Raw genomic sequence first — 17,452 nt, 5'->3', positions numbered from 1 at the left:
GAGCTCAGATTCAGGTGAAGGTGCAAGGTGTGAGGGGTTTAGGAGGTGATGTCACCACTTCTGCTGCAGGAACCTCGCAGAAACTCGTGTCAAGACAGCTACCATAATCAGAGAAAGTTAGCTTTCAAAGTAAAAGCAAAAGGAAAAATATATGTAGAAATAGTATTTTATTTGAGTACAATTTGCAGAACCACATTGTAAAGAATACTTCTACTAATTATGCAGAGTGGCCTATTTTAGTATACTTAAAATATCGCTGGGTTACAATTGGTGATACATTAAGTAGTATACACCTCCATGTAAGAAACGATAAGATGAACTTTATTGATTCCATGCTGGGAAAATTCACGTTACAGCAGTTTAAGAGCCAAGAAATGCAGATGAAAAAAGTTTCTGATTGATTATAAAAAGAAGAAACAGCAAAAATTACAAATGACGTTATAATAAAAAATATAGTGAAAATAACTTCACAAGATAAGTGCCCCTATACTTGCAATACACACAGTGTACAGCATTTTACAAAAATATATTACTTTTCCTATTGCTTATACATTTACTATGCTAGTGTTTACATTCATTTTATTCATTTACAAATCGTCACTCGCGATTATTTTAACAGTGTGACGAAATACTGTCTACACATTTTTTTTATGTTTATATTTTTGCCCTGTAATTAACAAACACAGTTTTAAGTCTTAGTCTTCATTTTTGGATGGAGTCTGAAGATGTTATATTTCCATTGCCATCGACTGGTCTTTGTGGTAGTTGTGTACCTGATAATGGAAATAAAATTGTGAACTAAATGTTTTACTTTGAAGGTGATATCCGGTGTTGTTGTCTCTAGCCTGACAGCCGGAGTGAAGCTTTAGCTTCTCACTGACTGTAGCAAGTTGCTGCTGATCGCTGGTGCCAACGCCCGGCGAAATAGACAGCTAACGTTAGCTAGCGGAGATACGGAGGGACATTGGTATGTAACGTTAACATTTTCTGACATCTCTGCCTGAGGTCAGATTACAAACCAAGTTCAGTTGTTGTTTCCATGCTTCATCTTGTTAGCTGGGACTCAGATACACCAAGTAACTCCGTTAGTTTCTAATCGTAGCCGGCCGGTTGCTAATCCGGCTAACTAGCTAGCATTGTGTAGTGATTGCTAGCGCCGCGCTAGCTTAGCTTGCTAACGGATATACAAACATTTTCACTACCCATTTACGCGTAGTAAGTAGACAGTGTTATATTGTGTGATTGATCCATTACCTTATTTACAAATACTAAAGTTAGCAGGGTAAGAAAATGGTTAAGCAAGTGAGTAACGTTGTCAATAGCTAATGTTAGCCTCCAGACAGTTTGGGTGATGGGGTGTGACACTTAACTACTTAATGCTAGGTTAGGAAACAGCATTTCCCCTTAGAGCCCCTCTGCCTAATCAAAGCCCTCACTAGTTTAGAAGGTATTATTAGTTAATAACAGTAGGCAACGCTTGTTATTTCAGGGCCAAAGTGAATAGGAGCATAACATATCGTCACACTGTTAAAATGATCGCCATCACAAGTCATTTTTTGTCAAAATTGTTTTTTCTTGCCCAAATCATCTCCTAATGACGCAGGCCACTTATGGTAAAATCACCTACATCCTCAGTTGATCAGATCACGTGATTTTACCCCTTTAAAATAATGGCTGGTGTCAAGTGTGTGACTTAAGCGGATTTATTATGCCTAAATCAAAATAAAATGTGATTTAGGCAATTTTTTGAACATGCCTTTGTGACTTAAGCATGACATGACAAGTATCATGAGCATTAATGTTACTTCAAAGTGTCTTTAATGTTCATGACACATCCCATGTCATGTTTATGACAGGCTTGTGTGACTCTTAAGTAGATACCTTCAAAATAAAATGTTACCATATCTTGCTTAAGTCACAAAGGCATGTTCAAAAGATTGCCTAAGTCATTTATTTCTCTTAAGTTACATAATGTACACACAGTGTTGTTACTATGCCAATAGCCATGCTTTGTCACATCCTTTTTGAGTGAAATGATCAATAAATGGCATATGTTACACTTTTGGTGAAGTTTTTTGTGTTTCCTGCAAAACTTGAAAAAATGAGTTAGGCGATTATTTTAACAGGGTGACGATATTAAATGTCTTAACAAGTTGTTGTTTTTTACCTTTCCCTTCAGCTAACGTTATTAGCAGCAGGCTTGAAAAGCACAGAGATGCAGACTATCAAATGTGTGGTGGTGGGTGATGGAGCAGTGGGTAAAACCTGCCTATTGATTTCATACACCACCAACAAATTCCCCTCTGAATATGTACCCACAGTAAGTACATTTGGTGTGTTACACAGTCAGATGCATGCTGGCAGACATAAACATTTTGCTTAATGAAGTAAAACTTCTGAATTCACTATGACATGCCATTTATTCTTTTAATCACAGGTTTTTGACAACTATGCAGTAACTGTAATGATTGGGGGTGAACCATACACCCTTGGCTTATTTGATACTGCAGGTACGTTTTTTGTTGTTTTTATTCTCTTTTAATGAGCGTGAATTTATAATTGAATTAAGTACAGTCTAACACAATATAAGATACTTTGTTTTCTGTGGTCTCTTCATAGGTCAGGAGGATTATGACAGGTTACGACCACTAAGCTACCCACAGACAGATGTCTTCTTAGTCTGTTTCTCAGTTGTATCACCCTCCTCATTTGAGAATGTCAAAGAAAAGGTGAGTACAAAGTGTTTATCTAAAAGCAATGGAGTTGCTCACCCGAAAAACATCTAAAATCAAATTTCCTTCATCCCATACTTCATATTATCATACTTTGTCTTGTAAAGTTATTGGACAATTATAGCATTGGATGATTGTAGCAATGAGTTAAAGTGTATAGATTGACTGATACTTTCAGGAATAATAAGTAGAGTAACAGCTGAAAATAAAGACCATTTTGCAATGGAATGAGACCAGCGATGATGACTAATCGAGCCAGGGGCGTAAAGATGAGAGGTCAATGGCCCCTGTCCTACTTCCTTCCCCCGTACTTCCGGCTTCCTTTCCCAGACCACACCCATCTTTAAACTTGACCTATATTTCGACAGCAACTTGATCGTTTGCACGATTGTTAAGCTATTACATTGACAAAATCTGGCCACAAATAAAAACCTGGCTCAGTACTCAATACAGTAGGTGTCTCCAGGCCTCATTTTGCCATGATTGCGTACACGTAGAAAACGCTGTGGAACATTGTGGATTATTGTTAATGCATTGTGAGACAACTGAAACAGACAGAAACTGATTGGGAAAAAAAACATATTTTCAAAATATGGGGGTTTCAAACTGTTTTCAGTGAATGAAAGATAAATCTCTTAGCCTGAATCTGCTTGATTTGGTCAAATAGATGGTTAGGAGATACAGTAGTTTGGGGGATTATTACTTTTACTTACTATGTCAGCAAGAGTTGAGGGGGGTGCCTTTTCTGAAGTTTTGTGTGAGGGGAGGTCCACAGTCTCAGACTTTGAAAACCCCTGGAGTAGAAGATATGAAATTTTCTTGAATATATGAATCGTATATATAATGACTCACACATCATTTCATGTGGACGGGTTAAGTAGTGGTTGTGACTCTAAATGCAACATGTTGTCCTGTACAGTATTTTTCCTCCTTTGCTGCCTTCATTATAAAACACTGGAAGGCATGTTTTACAGGGAATCACACATGATCCTATGATCATGTATAAAAGTGTAAAGTAGGGGGTATTTTATAAAGCCAGATAAGATTAACATGAAAACCGTAGACCGAATGACACTGATACTGTTTTTCAAACACCAAGAACATGACTATGATTTAGTCATGCATGCTGATATGCAAAATTTCCGAATACATTTCCTGAGGCATTTCAGAAATATCTGGCGAACTGTGGATCCTGTTCTGTGAGGTGCCCTCTAACAATGGGAAGTCTCTAATCATAGCCTGCTCTGGTCATGGTGGTTAGAAATTATTACTATGTATATTAAATATATAGTAATGTTATAATTATAATAATCATCATGCAAGTGCTGATATATAACATATTTACAACTGATTACAATTACCAAAAAGTTTATATTATTGTAAATGTTTTTTTCCCCTTTTTATTCAAACCCATGTAACTTCCCCCCTCCTCCATGTCACCACATATGTTCCCTCCCCTCAATCTATAACAATCAAATTTTTTATTACAATTATATTCTGTCATCTGAACTAACTTCATGGCATTTTCATGCACAATATCCTACCTGTAGCATCATTTTAAACGAGTGTTTCTGCCTTTTGTTGACGGGTTTTTCATTTTTATGTTTTTTCTCTCCAGTGGGTTCCTGAAATAACTCACCACTGTCCCAAGACCCCGTTCCTGTTGGTAGGCACTCAGATCGACCTGCGTGATGACCCCTCCACAGTGGAGAAGCTAGCCAAGAACAAACAGAAGCCAATCACCCCTGAGACAGCAGAAAAACTGGCTCGTGACCTTAAGGCAGTCAAATACGTCGAGTGCTCAGCCCTAACGCAGGTAAGATCTCCCGTTAAATAACACCGAGAGCCAGTGTGACACGCATGTGCTTGAATGTCTGTTTCCTAACAGCATTTGGCTTAAAACTCCATCTAACTCTGTGTTGTGTGCCTGTCTTTCTCCCTTTTCCTCTTTCTGTAGCGGGGACTGAAGAACGTATTTGATGAGGCTATCCTAGCCGCTTTAGAGCCCCCTGAAACTCAAAGAAAGAGAAAATGCTGTTTGTTCTGATGTCTTCTTGCATCTCGCTTTGCCTCTCGATTGTTTGCTGCTTACTCATTGTAAAGAGATGTCTGTCACTAAAATAACTACAACCACTCTTTTAAACTTTACAACTTTGTGCTCATTAACTTTTTTTTTCCTTCTGTTTATTCAACTTGGCCTAATCACAACTGTCCATGCTGCCTGAAAAAACAAGAGTGCCAATCTTACGTTCTTCTTTCTTTTTGTCAGCATCTTGTGTGCGAGTCTGTGAAACTGGACGTGACTGTTTTGTTTTTGTTGTTTAAATTAACATTCTGTTATTCTCTCAGTATTGAGCTCTTCGGCATCAGTTGTATCCTAGAAAGCATTTATGCCACAATCTGTCTTAGACAGTAATAACCTTTTTTTTCTACTGCAGCATCAAAATTTTCCATGGGCTTTTGTCTTTACTCAGACAACCTGATCATGAAGGAGTCTTGTATAATGTTATTTGAATAAAGGAAAATTTTGATCGCCCTGCTCCATTTCTATTCAGCCTTCTTTTGCAATTAGCTCCCTGAAGATGTTAATTTGTATTTGGAACACAGCCCTGTTTTGAATATTAATATTTTATTTCCACAGAAAGGATTAAAGAATGTGTTTGATGAGGCAATACTGGCTGCCCTGGAGCCTCCTGAACCTAAGAAAAGACGTAAATGCGTTCTGCTCTAAGTTTCGTCGCAGCCTTCTCCACACCAGTTTCCAAATCTAGGTTAACAGTACTGAAGAGGTTTGTTGCACAAGCACATTCCAACATGAGTTAAACTATTATGAAATGTTTTCCCTCTGACTGACTTAACCTAAATACATATTCAATGTGTTGAACACAATTTTAAGATTGAGTAACATTTGATGCTGTTTGTGATTATTTGATGCCACTGAAATGGTCTCAAGTGACAAACATTGAATGGTTACATCAAACTGAAGGTGACATTGTTTAGTAACCTTTACATTATGTCTTGGAGTTAAGTGCTATACCAAAAGAACTGACAATGAAGTGGTATTTTAATAGATCTCCTGTTTTATTGACTGCCTTAAACACAAACAAGCTGATAATATTTGGTTAGAGTGCTACTCCAATGATGTCTTAGTATATCCTACGTATGTTTTGACCAGTAACAAATTACTTGCTACTAGTAATACAGTAGTACCAAGTAATTCCCTTAAAGTGTATGGTTTATACTGTATGTTTTACCCTAACGCACAGACCTGCATGTGTGTTGCATTGTCATAAAACTATTGTTTTCCAATTCTTTAAGAAATGTGCATTTCTCAAAGTGTTGCCGTACTTATACATAAATTCATGTTCATAGCCTCCGGGTGGTTCAAAGAAATATATGACGTAACGTGACATTTCTAGGCTATGCTCCATCATAGTTCTAGTTTGCCAAAACATAACCTGGTGAATTGACACTTGTCAAAGAGGAGATCCACAGGAGCTGACATATAATGACAGAAATGTATGGAGTTTTTAACACAATGCTATCGCAAGTCACGAATCACTTTCAATTTAAATAGCTACATGCAGAAGTTGGAGCACAACGATTTCCCAGTCATTTACTTTTTGTGACAGAAGCTGATATGTGTCCTGACTGCTTATCAAAATAGCTGAACTTTGCCAGAGCATTCTAGCCTGTAACCCCAGGCTAATCAACTATTTTGTAAACTGAACATACTTGCTGCAGAAGTCAGTAACGCATAGCGACGGCTCTTACAAAATGCTATACATAGCTTGAAACCCTGTGAAGTTTTTTGAGTGACTGAACTAGCACTATTTGCATTTGTCTTTTACTATAACCATGCCTGGATGATGGGTTTGAATTTGATTTGTAAATACAGTGAGAGTAACTCCTAACTTATTGACTGAATACAACGTGTGCATCACTGATGGAGTTGAGATGAAATCAAACTAACCAGGAACATGTTGAGAACACGTTTCTTTGATTCTTTGGTTTTTATTCAATTTGACATCACAATTGTACTGTATCTTGCTTGTGATAAAAGCATCACAATAAACCAGTATTATGAATAAACCTAACTTCAAATACTACTTTGTTGTCTGACTTGGTTACATAAAAGGTTGTGAAAGTGTATACATTTGCCACAGATGACTGATACAATCGTTCAGCATAACTTACAGAGCAGAAAAAAGGATTAGTACTTCCATTAAAGCCTGTTAGTCATTGTAGTGCTGCTGTTACAATAGCATGTATAGGCAGAATCCCTAGTATTCAACCTTTTTATAAAAATACTTTAACTGTAACTGTAATACTGTAACTGCTTATGCCATTATATAACCACATTATTAGCCAAACACAAGACATATTTCCCTTAAAGAGTGCTCTGCAAAGCTGCCTTGGTACTGTAAGGCGTCTTGTTCTAAGGACTTCCATAATCACATGGCATTCAAAACAAAAATTCAGACATATTCAAGTATGTAAGTAAGTAAAGTTGTATGTTTTGACTAAAATTGAGAACTGTTGACTGGAAGGTGATTTACTTTTTTGTAAAATTAAAACGCATCGTGAGATGTCAGTTAAGTAGCCAACAGCAATATGTCATGAGGGGGCTAATGGTTTGGTTTGTTGTTCGCGTCTTTTAGAATCTAAACCAAAAATGTTCTCGGGGACCATAATGGTAATGAAACTTACCTCATTGCAAAAATGTGTGTGTAATGCTCCTAGGGAAGAAGTGGATAATTACCCATTAACATACTTTTTATCCACATGCTGTTACGGGTATATTTAAGTCTAATAAATGATATTGCTATTATTTAACTTAACTATTTAAATGGTATTTTAGGGTGATTTCGATTTTCTGAAACTAACAATTTAGGGTTATTTTACATTTTCAATTCCATTTGTTTCAGGACTAAAATGTAACAGTTCTGCTGTTCAGCACTCCTTTAACCCAAGACCCTTATAAACACCAAAGTGTGTGAGACTAACACACTTCTTAAGGTGCAGCATTGAGAGTGCTTTGAAAATGACATTTCAGAACAAAATGATACAAAATGAAACATACAGTATTCGTAGCATTTTACCCGAATAAATATTACTTCAACATTTAGAATGGTTGCAGATTATATAAGGAAAACAAGACAATTTCAAAAAAGAAGGTGCAATTTTAGGCAAAGGCAGGAAGCAGGCATTAGATGAATTCTTCAGGGCTACGTGTCCATAGCTGGACATATCTCAACGGAGCTGTCGGTGACACGAATCCCATACCATCCTGCCCAGAATATTGTGTCCTTGCCTCCGTGAACAAAACGGATGTATCTCACTCCTGGTCCATAGTTCTTGAACACATGCGTCATCTGAAAAACACACATCAGTAAGTCTAGAGTTGTCCTTGGGTTTTGAACCTCCTCTAAACTTCCTTGTATTAGTTAATGCCGCTCAGTGCTTTGTACATACCTGATTCCATTTCTGGTCGTGCTTAAGGTGCTCCTCAAACTGCTCAAAGTAAATAGTCTCAGGAGAAAACGTCTGAATAGGCTTCTTTCTTTGATTCAGCAACTCCACACAGATCTCATACTCACTGCCACATTCCCACCGTGGTGCGTACCTGATATAACACAGAAGCAAAAGCATTGTACACTTAAACTCGGGGTCAGTGATTAAATTTAAACATGTTTTTTTTGTTTGTCTTTTTAGCATTGTTCATTGGTGAGTGGAATTACAGCCTTGGTAAACAGACATTTTTGTTTTCAGTAGGTTTGTGTATTTCTTTTATTTAGTTTGAGAGTTACAGCAGCTTGTTAGTCCTTGTTTGGCAAAAAATGACTTGGATGTGTTCTGTGTGCAATATAAGACTAGGTTTATTGTGAGTGTAAACACATACTGACTCAGTACAAAAACAGGGATTAGAGGTGTTATTGACTTCTCATTTATAGTTAAATTAATCGAAACAAATCAATGTTACGATCAAATAGGCTAAGCTTTATTATTTGTTATCCATCTTGTAAATGTATTATTCTTTATTTCTTTTTTTTGCTTGGAGCGCCCTCAGGCTGCTATTTGCCTCAGAGTGTGCCACATGATTTTGGCATAGACAATGTTAAATATGAAAATGGTTAAATGTTTTAGATTTATATAAATCTTTTGGGATTTTTTAAAAAGTTTAGTACTTGAATGGTTTTGTTACTAATATAGTTTTTAACACACCAAATAATAAATTTGCCTTCAGTTTATTACATAGTTATTTTGCCTTTTCTCTGTGACGGTATTAGACACATTTTTACTGTAATTACTTGAAATTAGAATCTTTTTCATCACATTTGGCTCAGAAAGTTTTTTTTTTTGTTTTTTTTAGCATTTAAAGCAGGTTTGAAGGATATGTACACTTAAGCTTCTATCTTCTCTCCTTTGTGACCAAAAGTCAAAACAGATACAGAATCTCATGTTTAAGAAGAACGTAGTGTTGTGAGGGTGTTTAATGTGTGTTCTTCTCACCAATCAGATATTTTGATGTCTGGCTGGAAGTGATCCATGAAAGATGCGTTGTACCCTTCCACCTCCAAATCAATCAGCTGACCCTTCCTGCACATTCTACAGAAAACAGAAAGCTTTTTAGCAGCTACATAACAGAAATTTTGCATACTTTCTGGACCACTGCTGGTGAATACTCACCCGTAAGAGGTCACAAAGTTTTTCTTGACTATCTTATTTGGATGTGCCACCAATACTCCTTCTACTTTCCAGTTATCACCACCATTCTTCAGTATCTGCCAGTTCTTCATTTCATCTATAAAACAAAAAAAGGGTGTTGTGAGATCAATCATTTCATAGAGCCAGTTTGTTGTTCAGCAGGAAAATATGCCACCAGATGTAGTAACATTTCTTCTTACGTTCTCCTCTTGGGTTCTTGAGAAGATTTCTTCTCTTCTTGCACAAGAAATAAAACATCCTCCAGTCTCTGGGTATTTTGGAAGCATCGCGGATGCGATATCCTTCTCGTCGACATCTCTCTTTCCACAAAGACTCACTGTCAGCCACTTCTTTCCACTGATGGCACACTAACCGACACACAACAACCACCTGATGGGGAGGAAGATGCAGGAAGATCTCCTCCAGGACCTCCAGGTTAACAGGGAACAGCTGAAACGCATAGAAAGGATGCAGGTAAGCGCAAACTCTGGGTAAACTGTTTAGTTTTAATAATCCATTCATTTTTTGCTTCGATAATCCAAACATTTAAACTAACCCACTTCATCATACAGAAGCAGTTATTGAATTAAGCTGCTCAGTATTTTTTTTAACTTGTCTATTTCTGTTTTTTCATTTCCTGCTGTTACGGTTGGAGGTGTGTTGTGTTTGTTTTCTCTTTTGTTTTCTTGCTTCTTTATAGATCCGCCTCCTGCTCCTCCCAGTTGCTGTGTTTCCAGCCGCACCAATGATCTATTGCTAATTAGGTGTTAAATAGACTGAATCCTGAAGCAGACGCAGCTGGTGGGCCATTGTCGCGCTGTGATTTTGCCGGTTGTAGAAGTGTTGGCTGTTTTAGGTGAAACCCCTGAGTGCTGCCTGGAAGCTGGGGAAGGAGAACCCAGTTGGTTCTTATATCTTTGGTTTGTGTCCTCAGAGTGTTTTAGTGTGAAGGCATTTAGGTTATTGTCGCTGTCCGTTGGATAGTAGTTTTGTGTTCGCCGTATATAAATAAATCCTATTTTTCTATAACTCAACTTGCCTGGTTTTCCCTTGTTTTTTAATATACAACATCAATGGTTACTCCCGAACCTCAATTTTCTCATTTTCTACTAAAATGAAAGTGAATCATTTAGGCTGCACCTGTGCCTCCTCTACAAAAATAAAACAGTCTAGTCTCACAGAAACCAGAATTCAACTTATGAATTCAAACATTCAGTAAAGTTCATAGCCAAACAGCTGGACAGTTAAGGAAAAGTCCATCATGCCATATTTTATGACATTTTAATTCAGTGGTTGCCAAGAATAAACTATGCACCCTATGAGTATGTCTGAAACATTTCAATCGCATGGTCTGCATCACTGGTGGACCACCCCAGCAAAACCAACAACACACAGAGTCAAAGTGCCCTCTTTGATGCCACTACTATAGTGGATAAAATGAGAAGCAGTGCCCTCTAGGGGCCCTTAAATGGGGAAAAGGTGAGGCAGTGTCCCTCCAACAATGAAATCATAATTAAGTTCTCTTAACAGTGGTGTTAATCTTGAGAAAACATGATGCAGTCACATAGAATTCCCCTCCAGCTGATAAGCAGTGCACAAATGGTTACCATTCAATGGAGAAAAGTGAAAGAAAGAAAAACTCCCTGCAGCTTGTGCCCCTGCACATCAGATTGCCTGAGTCCACCACTGGTCTGAACTACAGACTGTGGTCTGAACTAAAAGTGTTACAAGTCGTCACACTGTTAAAATAATCGCCTAAGTCATTTTTTGTCAATATTGCTTTTTTTTGCCTAAATCATCTCCTCATGACGCCGGCCACCTATGGTAAAATCACCTACATCCTCAGTTGATCAGATCATGTGATTTTACCCCTTTAAGATAATGGCCTATGTCAAGTGTGTGACTTAAGCGGATTTATTATGCATAAGTCAAAATAAAATGTGACTTAGGCAATTTTTTGAACATGCCTTTGCGACTTAAGCAAGATATGGTAACACTTTATTTTGAAGGTGTCTACATAAGAGTGACATGAACGTGTCATAAACATGACATGGGATGTGTCATGAACATTAATGACACTTTGAAGTAACATTAATGCTCATGATACTCGTCATGTCATGTTTCTGACAGGCTTGTGTGATTCTTATGTAGACACCTTCAAAATAAAGTGTTACCATATCTTGCTTAAGTCACAAAGGCATGTTCAAAAAATTGCATAAGTTATTTATTTATCTTAAGTTACATAATTTACACAGTGTTTATTACTAAGCCAATAGCCATCCTTTGTTAAACCTTTTTTGAGTGAAATGATCAATGTCACGTGTTACACTTGGTGAAGTTTTTTGTGTTTCCTGAAAAACTTGAAAAATGAGTTAGTCGATTATTTTAACAGGGTGACGAAGTTCTTATTAAATTGAGCTTCTATTAAGATTGCAACAAGTAAGAGCTGGTTGTAACCACCTATCAATCTCATTTTACCCGGGCCGCAGTTATGTGAAGCTCTTTCAGTAGTTATGTAATAATATTGTAAACACTTACATCCTCTTGTGAAAGAGAGTCTGACGGTCCTGCAGCTGAAGAAGTGGTCACAATTGAACCAGAGCTCTGAATTGCACCCATAGCTTTAGCTTTCCTCTTCATTCCCGGGACCGACCCAAGCTCCTGGTGTTTTCACAATATACTTAACCGCTTTCGACCTCTTAGAGAAAATACACCTGTGTGTAGTGGCGTATAGCTACAATTTCACGTACATGGCCACAGTTATTTACACCCGATGACACAACACGGAAGTACCGTTCAAGGTAAAGACACTAGTAAAAGCAGCTACGGCGTTTCCCATAAGCCTAAACTTAGCAGAGAATTGATAGCGAGTCCTCTTGAAACCCTCCTTTGAGGAAACTTCCGGTATGTGTCAGCCTAATGGGCGGGCAAAGTGTGACTTCTTTCACTCGGCCCTGATTACAGCCTTATGCCATTACACCCAGCATTTCACTGCAATATTTAAATTATATTTAATAATAAAAAATGATAATATTTGACTTTTGAATTCTTTAATATTTGTCATTTACATTTCACTGAGTGCAAGGATGCAATAAAGTAGACTGACTGCAAAAGTTGCATTTAGAAAGCACAGTTGACGGTACCGGTTCAATCTTCTTTGGAGGAAGATTAGGGCCAGGTAAGAGAAAATAATAATAAGAGGATGCACTTTGAGAAAAAAGTTTTAAATGACGAGAATAAAGTTGAAATACGATGTCGAGGAAGAAAAAGTTGATCGAGAATAAAGTCAACTTTTTGAGTTCAGTAAAGTAGACTGCGAGCTACAACCTGATTTTCCTCAATGTCTAATATATGTTAAAAAAAAATCACATAAATTACATAAAAGCAGATTTTACCAAAAAAATTAGTTGTGGTAGCCTACTACCAAGAATGGCTCATCTATGTGTTGGGGGATTTTAGTAGTAGTACACCCTTAAATATTGTGGTTATTGCTAATGTAACGTGAGGGTTCGATGTGTGGTGGTTGGATCTCACTTTATAAGGAGAGACAGCAAGATGGAGACAGATGACTTTCTCAAAACAGCCTTTTTACTCAGTCACCAAACCTCAATACAACTTCACTTCCTGGTTTCTCACATCCACCAGACTGAATCAACCAATCAGCAGCCAGTCCTAAACTGTCTTAAAGACGCAGCTGCAAACATTCAACATGTAAATATGTAAATAATAAATGTGCAATATAAATACACAAACAGCCAATTAATGAAAATGATAACATTGTAAAAGCATATTTTAGTCAAATATAAATTATATTAACTTCTGAACCTTACACTAATTTTAAATAGCTACATGCAGAAGTTGGAGCATGATTAAGTTCTCTTAACAGTGGTGTTAATCTTGAGAAAACATGATGCAGTCACATAGAATTCCCCTCCAGCTGATAAGCAGTGCACAAATGGTTACTATTCAATGGAGAAAAGTGAAAGAAAGAAAAACTCCCTGCAGCTAGTGCTCCTGCACATCAGATTGCCTGAGTCCACCACTGGTCTGAACTACAGACTGTGGTCTGAACTAAAAGTGTTACAAGTTGTCACACTGTTAAAATAATCGCCTAAGTCATTTTTTTTGTCAAAATTGGGGTTTTTTGCTCATCTCCTCATGATGCCGGCCACCTATGGTAAAATCACCTATATCCTCAGTTGATCAGATCATGTGATTTTACCCCTTTAAGCGGATTTATTTTGCCTAAGTCAAACTAAAATGTGACTTAGGCATTTTTTAACATGCCTTTGCGACTTAAGCAAGATAGGATAACACTTTAATTTGAAGGTGTCCTCATAAGAGTAACATGAGCGTGTCATAAACATGACATGGGATGTGTCATGAACATTAATGACACTTTGAAGTAACATTAATGCTCATGATACTTGTCATGTCATGTCTCTGACAGGCTTGTGTGACTCTTATGTAGACCCCTTCAAAATAAAGTGTTACCATATCTTTCTTAAGTCACAAAGGCATGTTCAAAAAATTGCATAAGTCATTTATTTATCTTAAGTTACATAATTTACACAGTGTTTATTACTATGCCAATAGCCATCCTTTGTTACACCTTTTTTGAGTGAAATGATCAATGTCACGTGTTACACTTGGTGAAGTTTTTTGTGTTTCCTGAAAAACTTGAAAAATGAGTTAGTCGATTATTTTAACAGGGTGACGAAATTCTTATTAAATTTAGCTTCTATTAAGATTGCAACAAGTAATAGCTAGTTGTAACCACCTATCAATCTCATTTTACCCGGGCCGCAGTTATGTGAAGCTCTTTCAGTAGTTATGTAATAATATTGTAAACACTTACATCCTCTTGTGAAAGAGAGTCTGACGGTCCTGCAGCTGAAGAAGTGGTCACAATTGAACCAGAGCTCTGAATTGCACCCATAGCTTTAGCTTTCCTCTTCATTCCCGGGACCGACCCAAGCTCCTGGTGTTTTCACAATATACTTAACCGCTTTCGACCTCTTAGAGAAAATACACCTGTGTGTAGTGGCTTATATCAATCAATCAATCAACACTTTATTTCGGACACAGGGGCGGTCCATATAACAATAGAATAAAACACAATGATAAAAAAATAAAATAAAAATCAACAAGACAGAAACAAAAAGGATAGAGACAGACAGATATTCAATATCAAATATTTACATATAGGCTAAAACGCCAGTGCTTCCAAAGCCTTGAGGTGAGCCTGACCGTACTCATGGCAGGGTTTGCCAGCACAGAAATGATGCTATTTGGTGACTGAGAAAGTCTACACATGAAGCTGAACATGAGGTTCCTGAGTACAGCAGGACATGTGGACACACCAGCACTCACAAACATTTGGCTAGCACTGCTCCCTCTTGGTACATTAAGCAGCATCCTCAAGCCATCATTAAATGCCACCTTGAGTCTCTGGATACTGCTATTTTTAGTACTGCCGCCACAAGTGAGCAGTATACATTGGGGTGCAGAAAGTTTTAAAAAGAGTGATCTTCACAGACAATGAGCACATACAGAATTTACGTTTCAACATGTTGACATGTGCATACATCATGCGGCACTGTCTTTGAATGTCCCTATCATCAGACAGGTCATCAGTCAAATGATGTCCTAAGTATTTGACCTCTTCACATGTTTTAAGGACAGTGCCTGAGAGAGAGAAGACAGGAAATGACAATTTATTGTCTTCCTTGCTTCTGACTATCATAATATTGCTCTTTTTACCATTGTATTTAATATCAAAGTCAGAGCCATATTGCGAACATACTCTGAGTAGCTGCTGGAGGAGACAGGATAACCAGATCATCCGCATACATCAGATGGTTTACAATGGTGTCACCAACCATACATCCTGTTCTGCAGCTATTAAGCTGGTTGGATAGCTCGTCCATGTAAATATTAAAAAGGAAGGGAGATAGGATGCTCCCCTGCCTAACTCCATTGCATACTTTAAAAGGAGCAGATGTTTTTTCTAATTTCTCAGCTAGATAGTCACTCAAAGTCTTAGCGTCTAGATCGGGGGAGAAACGAGTGGCAAAGACACTTACCAGCTTGGTTTTGATCACTGGGATGTTACTCGCTGTGCCGGTGCCAATTATACCCACGTTCCTCTGCTCGCGTTTACGGATCTGAGTGCCTCCGGGTTTTGGCTGTACAGACACTTTTGGGGGCTTCTGAGGCTTGCGTTTCCCTTGCTTCAGAACAGTACTCCATGCTGGGGAGAGAAGTTTGGGGCTCGCCGTCACTCCCGATGGCCGCCGGGCATGTTCCGCCGACCCCAACACTTCACTCTCCTGCGATCCCGATGAAGCAACACCAGCCCCACGGGCCCGACCGGGCGATCCATGGCGATGGCTCCTCTCCAAGTCCGTCATCCGGCGATCCAGGGCCGCCGTAGCCGCTCCCTGGTTAATGCTCACACTTGCCTGAGTTTCGAGCGCCTCTCTCAGAGTGGAAACTTCCTGGCTCAGTCGCTCCAGCCTGCTGAGTAGCGCCGATGCGTCCATGCTGCCAAAGCCGACAGGTGGGAGTTCATCCAGGTGGTAAGAAACAAACCTAGGGATGTCCTCACCACGCTCATCCAGCAGTCTCATGCAGTCCTTAATATTGTTCGCGTCTTTCTGTGCGCCTTTATGCTCAACACAGCGTTGCGTTGTCGGGCACAGTTCGAACAGAAGCCGCTTGGATTCTTCTATCCAATCGGAGGAGAAATTGTTTGCGGCTAACAAAACAATTTCATCATGTGGCACTGTTCTCATCTTGACAGAGATGAAGTGTAGAAGCTCATCCTCCACAATCACTTTCCCATCAGTTGTTTTATAAACCTCGGGTTTTATTCGAGCACCAGCAGAGCCGGCAGCTCGAGCACGCAAGGCTGGCGCCGCCATACTACCTCTAAAGATATAAAAGATATAGATATAAAGATATAGCTACAATATCACGTACATGGCCACAGTTATTTACACCCGATGACACACAACACGGAAGTACCGTTCAAGGTAAAGACACTAGTAAAAGCAGCTACGGCGTTTCCCATAAGCCTAAACTTAGCAAATGACTACTATTTTCTCTAAAATTACCTTTACTTTCGCTTATACGTGTTCCGAAACAACCTATGTGTCATATTTATTCTCTATAGCGACTATTGCTATCAGTTGACAGGGTAGCGCTCGTTATTCACTCCAGGACACTCGAGCTAGATGTCAGAGAAGTAGGCGGGGCTAGCTTCTAGAATAAGGCAGAAGAACGTCGGTTTGGCAGTTGACTCCGCCGTACCGATTGAGATTCGGTGTACGCCGGGTAGAATTGATAGCGAGTCCTCTTGAAACCCTCCTTTGAGGAAACTTCCGGTATGTGTCAGCCTAATGGGCGGGCAAAGTGTGACTTCTTTCACTCGGCCCTGATTACAGCCTTATGCCATTACACCCTAGCCTGGGTATACCCAGACTGCCTTGCGCGCTCGAATTTGATTTCGAACCTCCAGGCGGTCTGGAAACTAAGCGATTATCTTAGCCCTGTTTTAGGGATCCAATCACAGAGCGGGGAGGGACGGTGAGACGATGACGCGTACTACTCGGCACTTGGAAGCTTTCCGGATCCAACATGGCTGCTGCAGACGCGAAACTCTCTTTAGCTGTAGATGGTGTTTTAAATAGTTTAGAGCGAAAGTTGAAAGGCGAAAGGTCTCTCGGCAGCTCCGCTGTCCCCCGGCTCGTAGCGAGATCACCGGTAGCGGGGCTATTAGCGCCGCACGGGCGGTTTCTGCGGCTCGTTGCGCCGAGCCGGTGAGACCGCCGGTCACCGCCGGTGATCTCGCTACGAGCCGGGGGACAGCGGAGCCCCCAGAGACCCGCAGCAGCTTGTTTATTGCCCATAAAATCAGTGGATGTGTGTGGCTGAATGACATGAGGGGGAATAAAGCGTGAAAATAAATAATCTTGCAGAAAGCGAGAACTGGAGAAGCAAAGCAGCAG

The 17,452-nt window shown here is 39.1% G+C and overlaps 2 protein-coding genes across 6 annotated transcripts; one reads left to right on the top strand and one right to left on the bottom strand.

The window, feature by feature from the left end:
- Nucleotides 1-798: 798 nt before the first annotated feature.
- LOC131971252 (cell division control protein 42 homolog) lies at nt 799-6,841 on the top strand. 2 transcript variants are annotated; one of them, XM_059332585.1, is made up of 6 exons: nt 799-967; nt 2,180-2,320; nt 2,438-2,510; nt 2,620-2,729; nt 4,351-4,548; nt 5,374-6,841. In XM_059332585.1, the coding sequence occupies exons 2-6, from the start codon at nt 2,216-2,218 to the stop codon at nt 5,461-5,463; spliced, it is 576 nt and encodes a 191-aa protein (XP_059188568.1). In that variant the 5' UTR covers nt 799-967; nt 2,180-2,215; the 3' UTR covers nt 5,464-6,841. The 2 variants fall into 2 exon arrangements, with proteins under 2 accessions (XP_059188568.1, XP_059188567.1); XM_059332584.1 differs by having other exon boundaries at nt 813-967; nt 4,690-6,841.
- Nucleotides 6,842-7,890: 1,049 nt separating this feature from the next.
- Nucleotides 7,891-16,885, bottom strand: LOC131971251 (F-box only protein 6-like). 4 transcript variants are annotated; one of them, XM_059332581.1, is made up of 7 exons: nt 15,719-16,883; nt 15,527-15,559; nt 9,641-9,890; nt 9,423-9,537; nt 9,246-9,341; nt 8,208-8,358; nt 7,891-8,107 (listed from the first exon to the last, which is right to left on the bottom strand). In XM_059332581.1, exons 1-7 carry the CDS (start codon nt 16,364-16,366, stop codon nt 7,961-7,963), a joined length of 1,440 nt encoding a protein of 479 aa, XP_059188564.1. In that variant the 5' UTR covers nt 16,367-16,883; the 3' UTR covers nt 7,891-7,960. The 4 variants fall into 4 exon arrangements, with proteins under 4 accessions (XP_059188564.1, XP_059188565.1, XP_059188563.1 ...); XM_059332582.1 differs by having other exon boundaries at nt 15,527-15,562; nt 15,722-16,883; XM_059332580.1 differs by having other exon boundaries at nt 15,527-16,885.
- Between the last annotated feature and the right edge of the window lie 567 nt (nt 16,886-17,452).

This window comes from Centropristis striata, chromosome 5 (assembly GCF_030273125.1).
Source record: "Centropristis striata isolate RG_2023a ecotype Rhode Island chromosome 5, C.striata_1.0, whole genome shotgun sequence".
In the NCBI taxonomy this organism is placed as follows: domain Eukaryota; kingdom Metazoa; phylum Chordata; class Actinopteri; order Perciformes; family Serranidae; genus Centropristis; species Centropristis striata.
The sequence above is the reverse complement of the archived record's forward strand: the minus strand, read 5'-3'. Positions and strand labels throughout refer to the sequence as shown.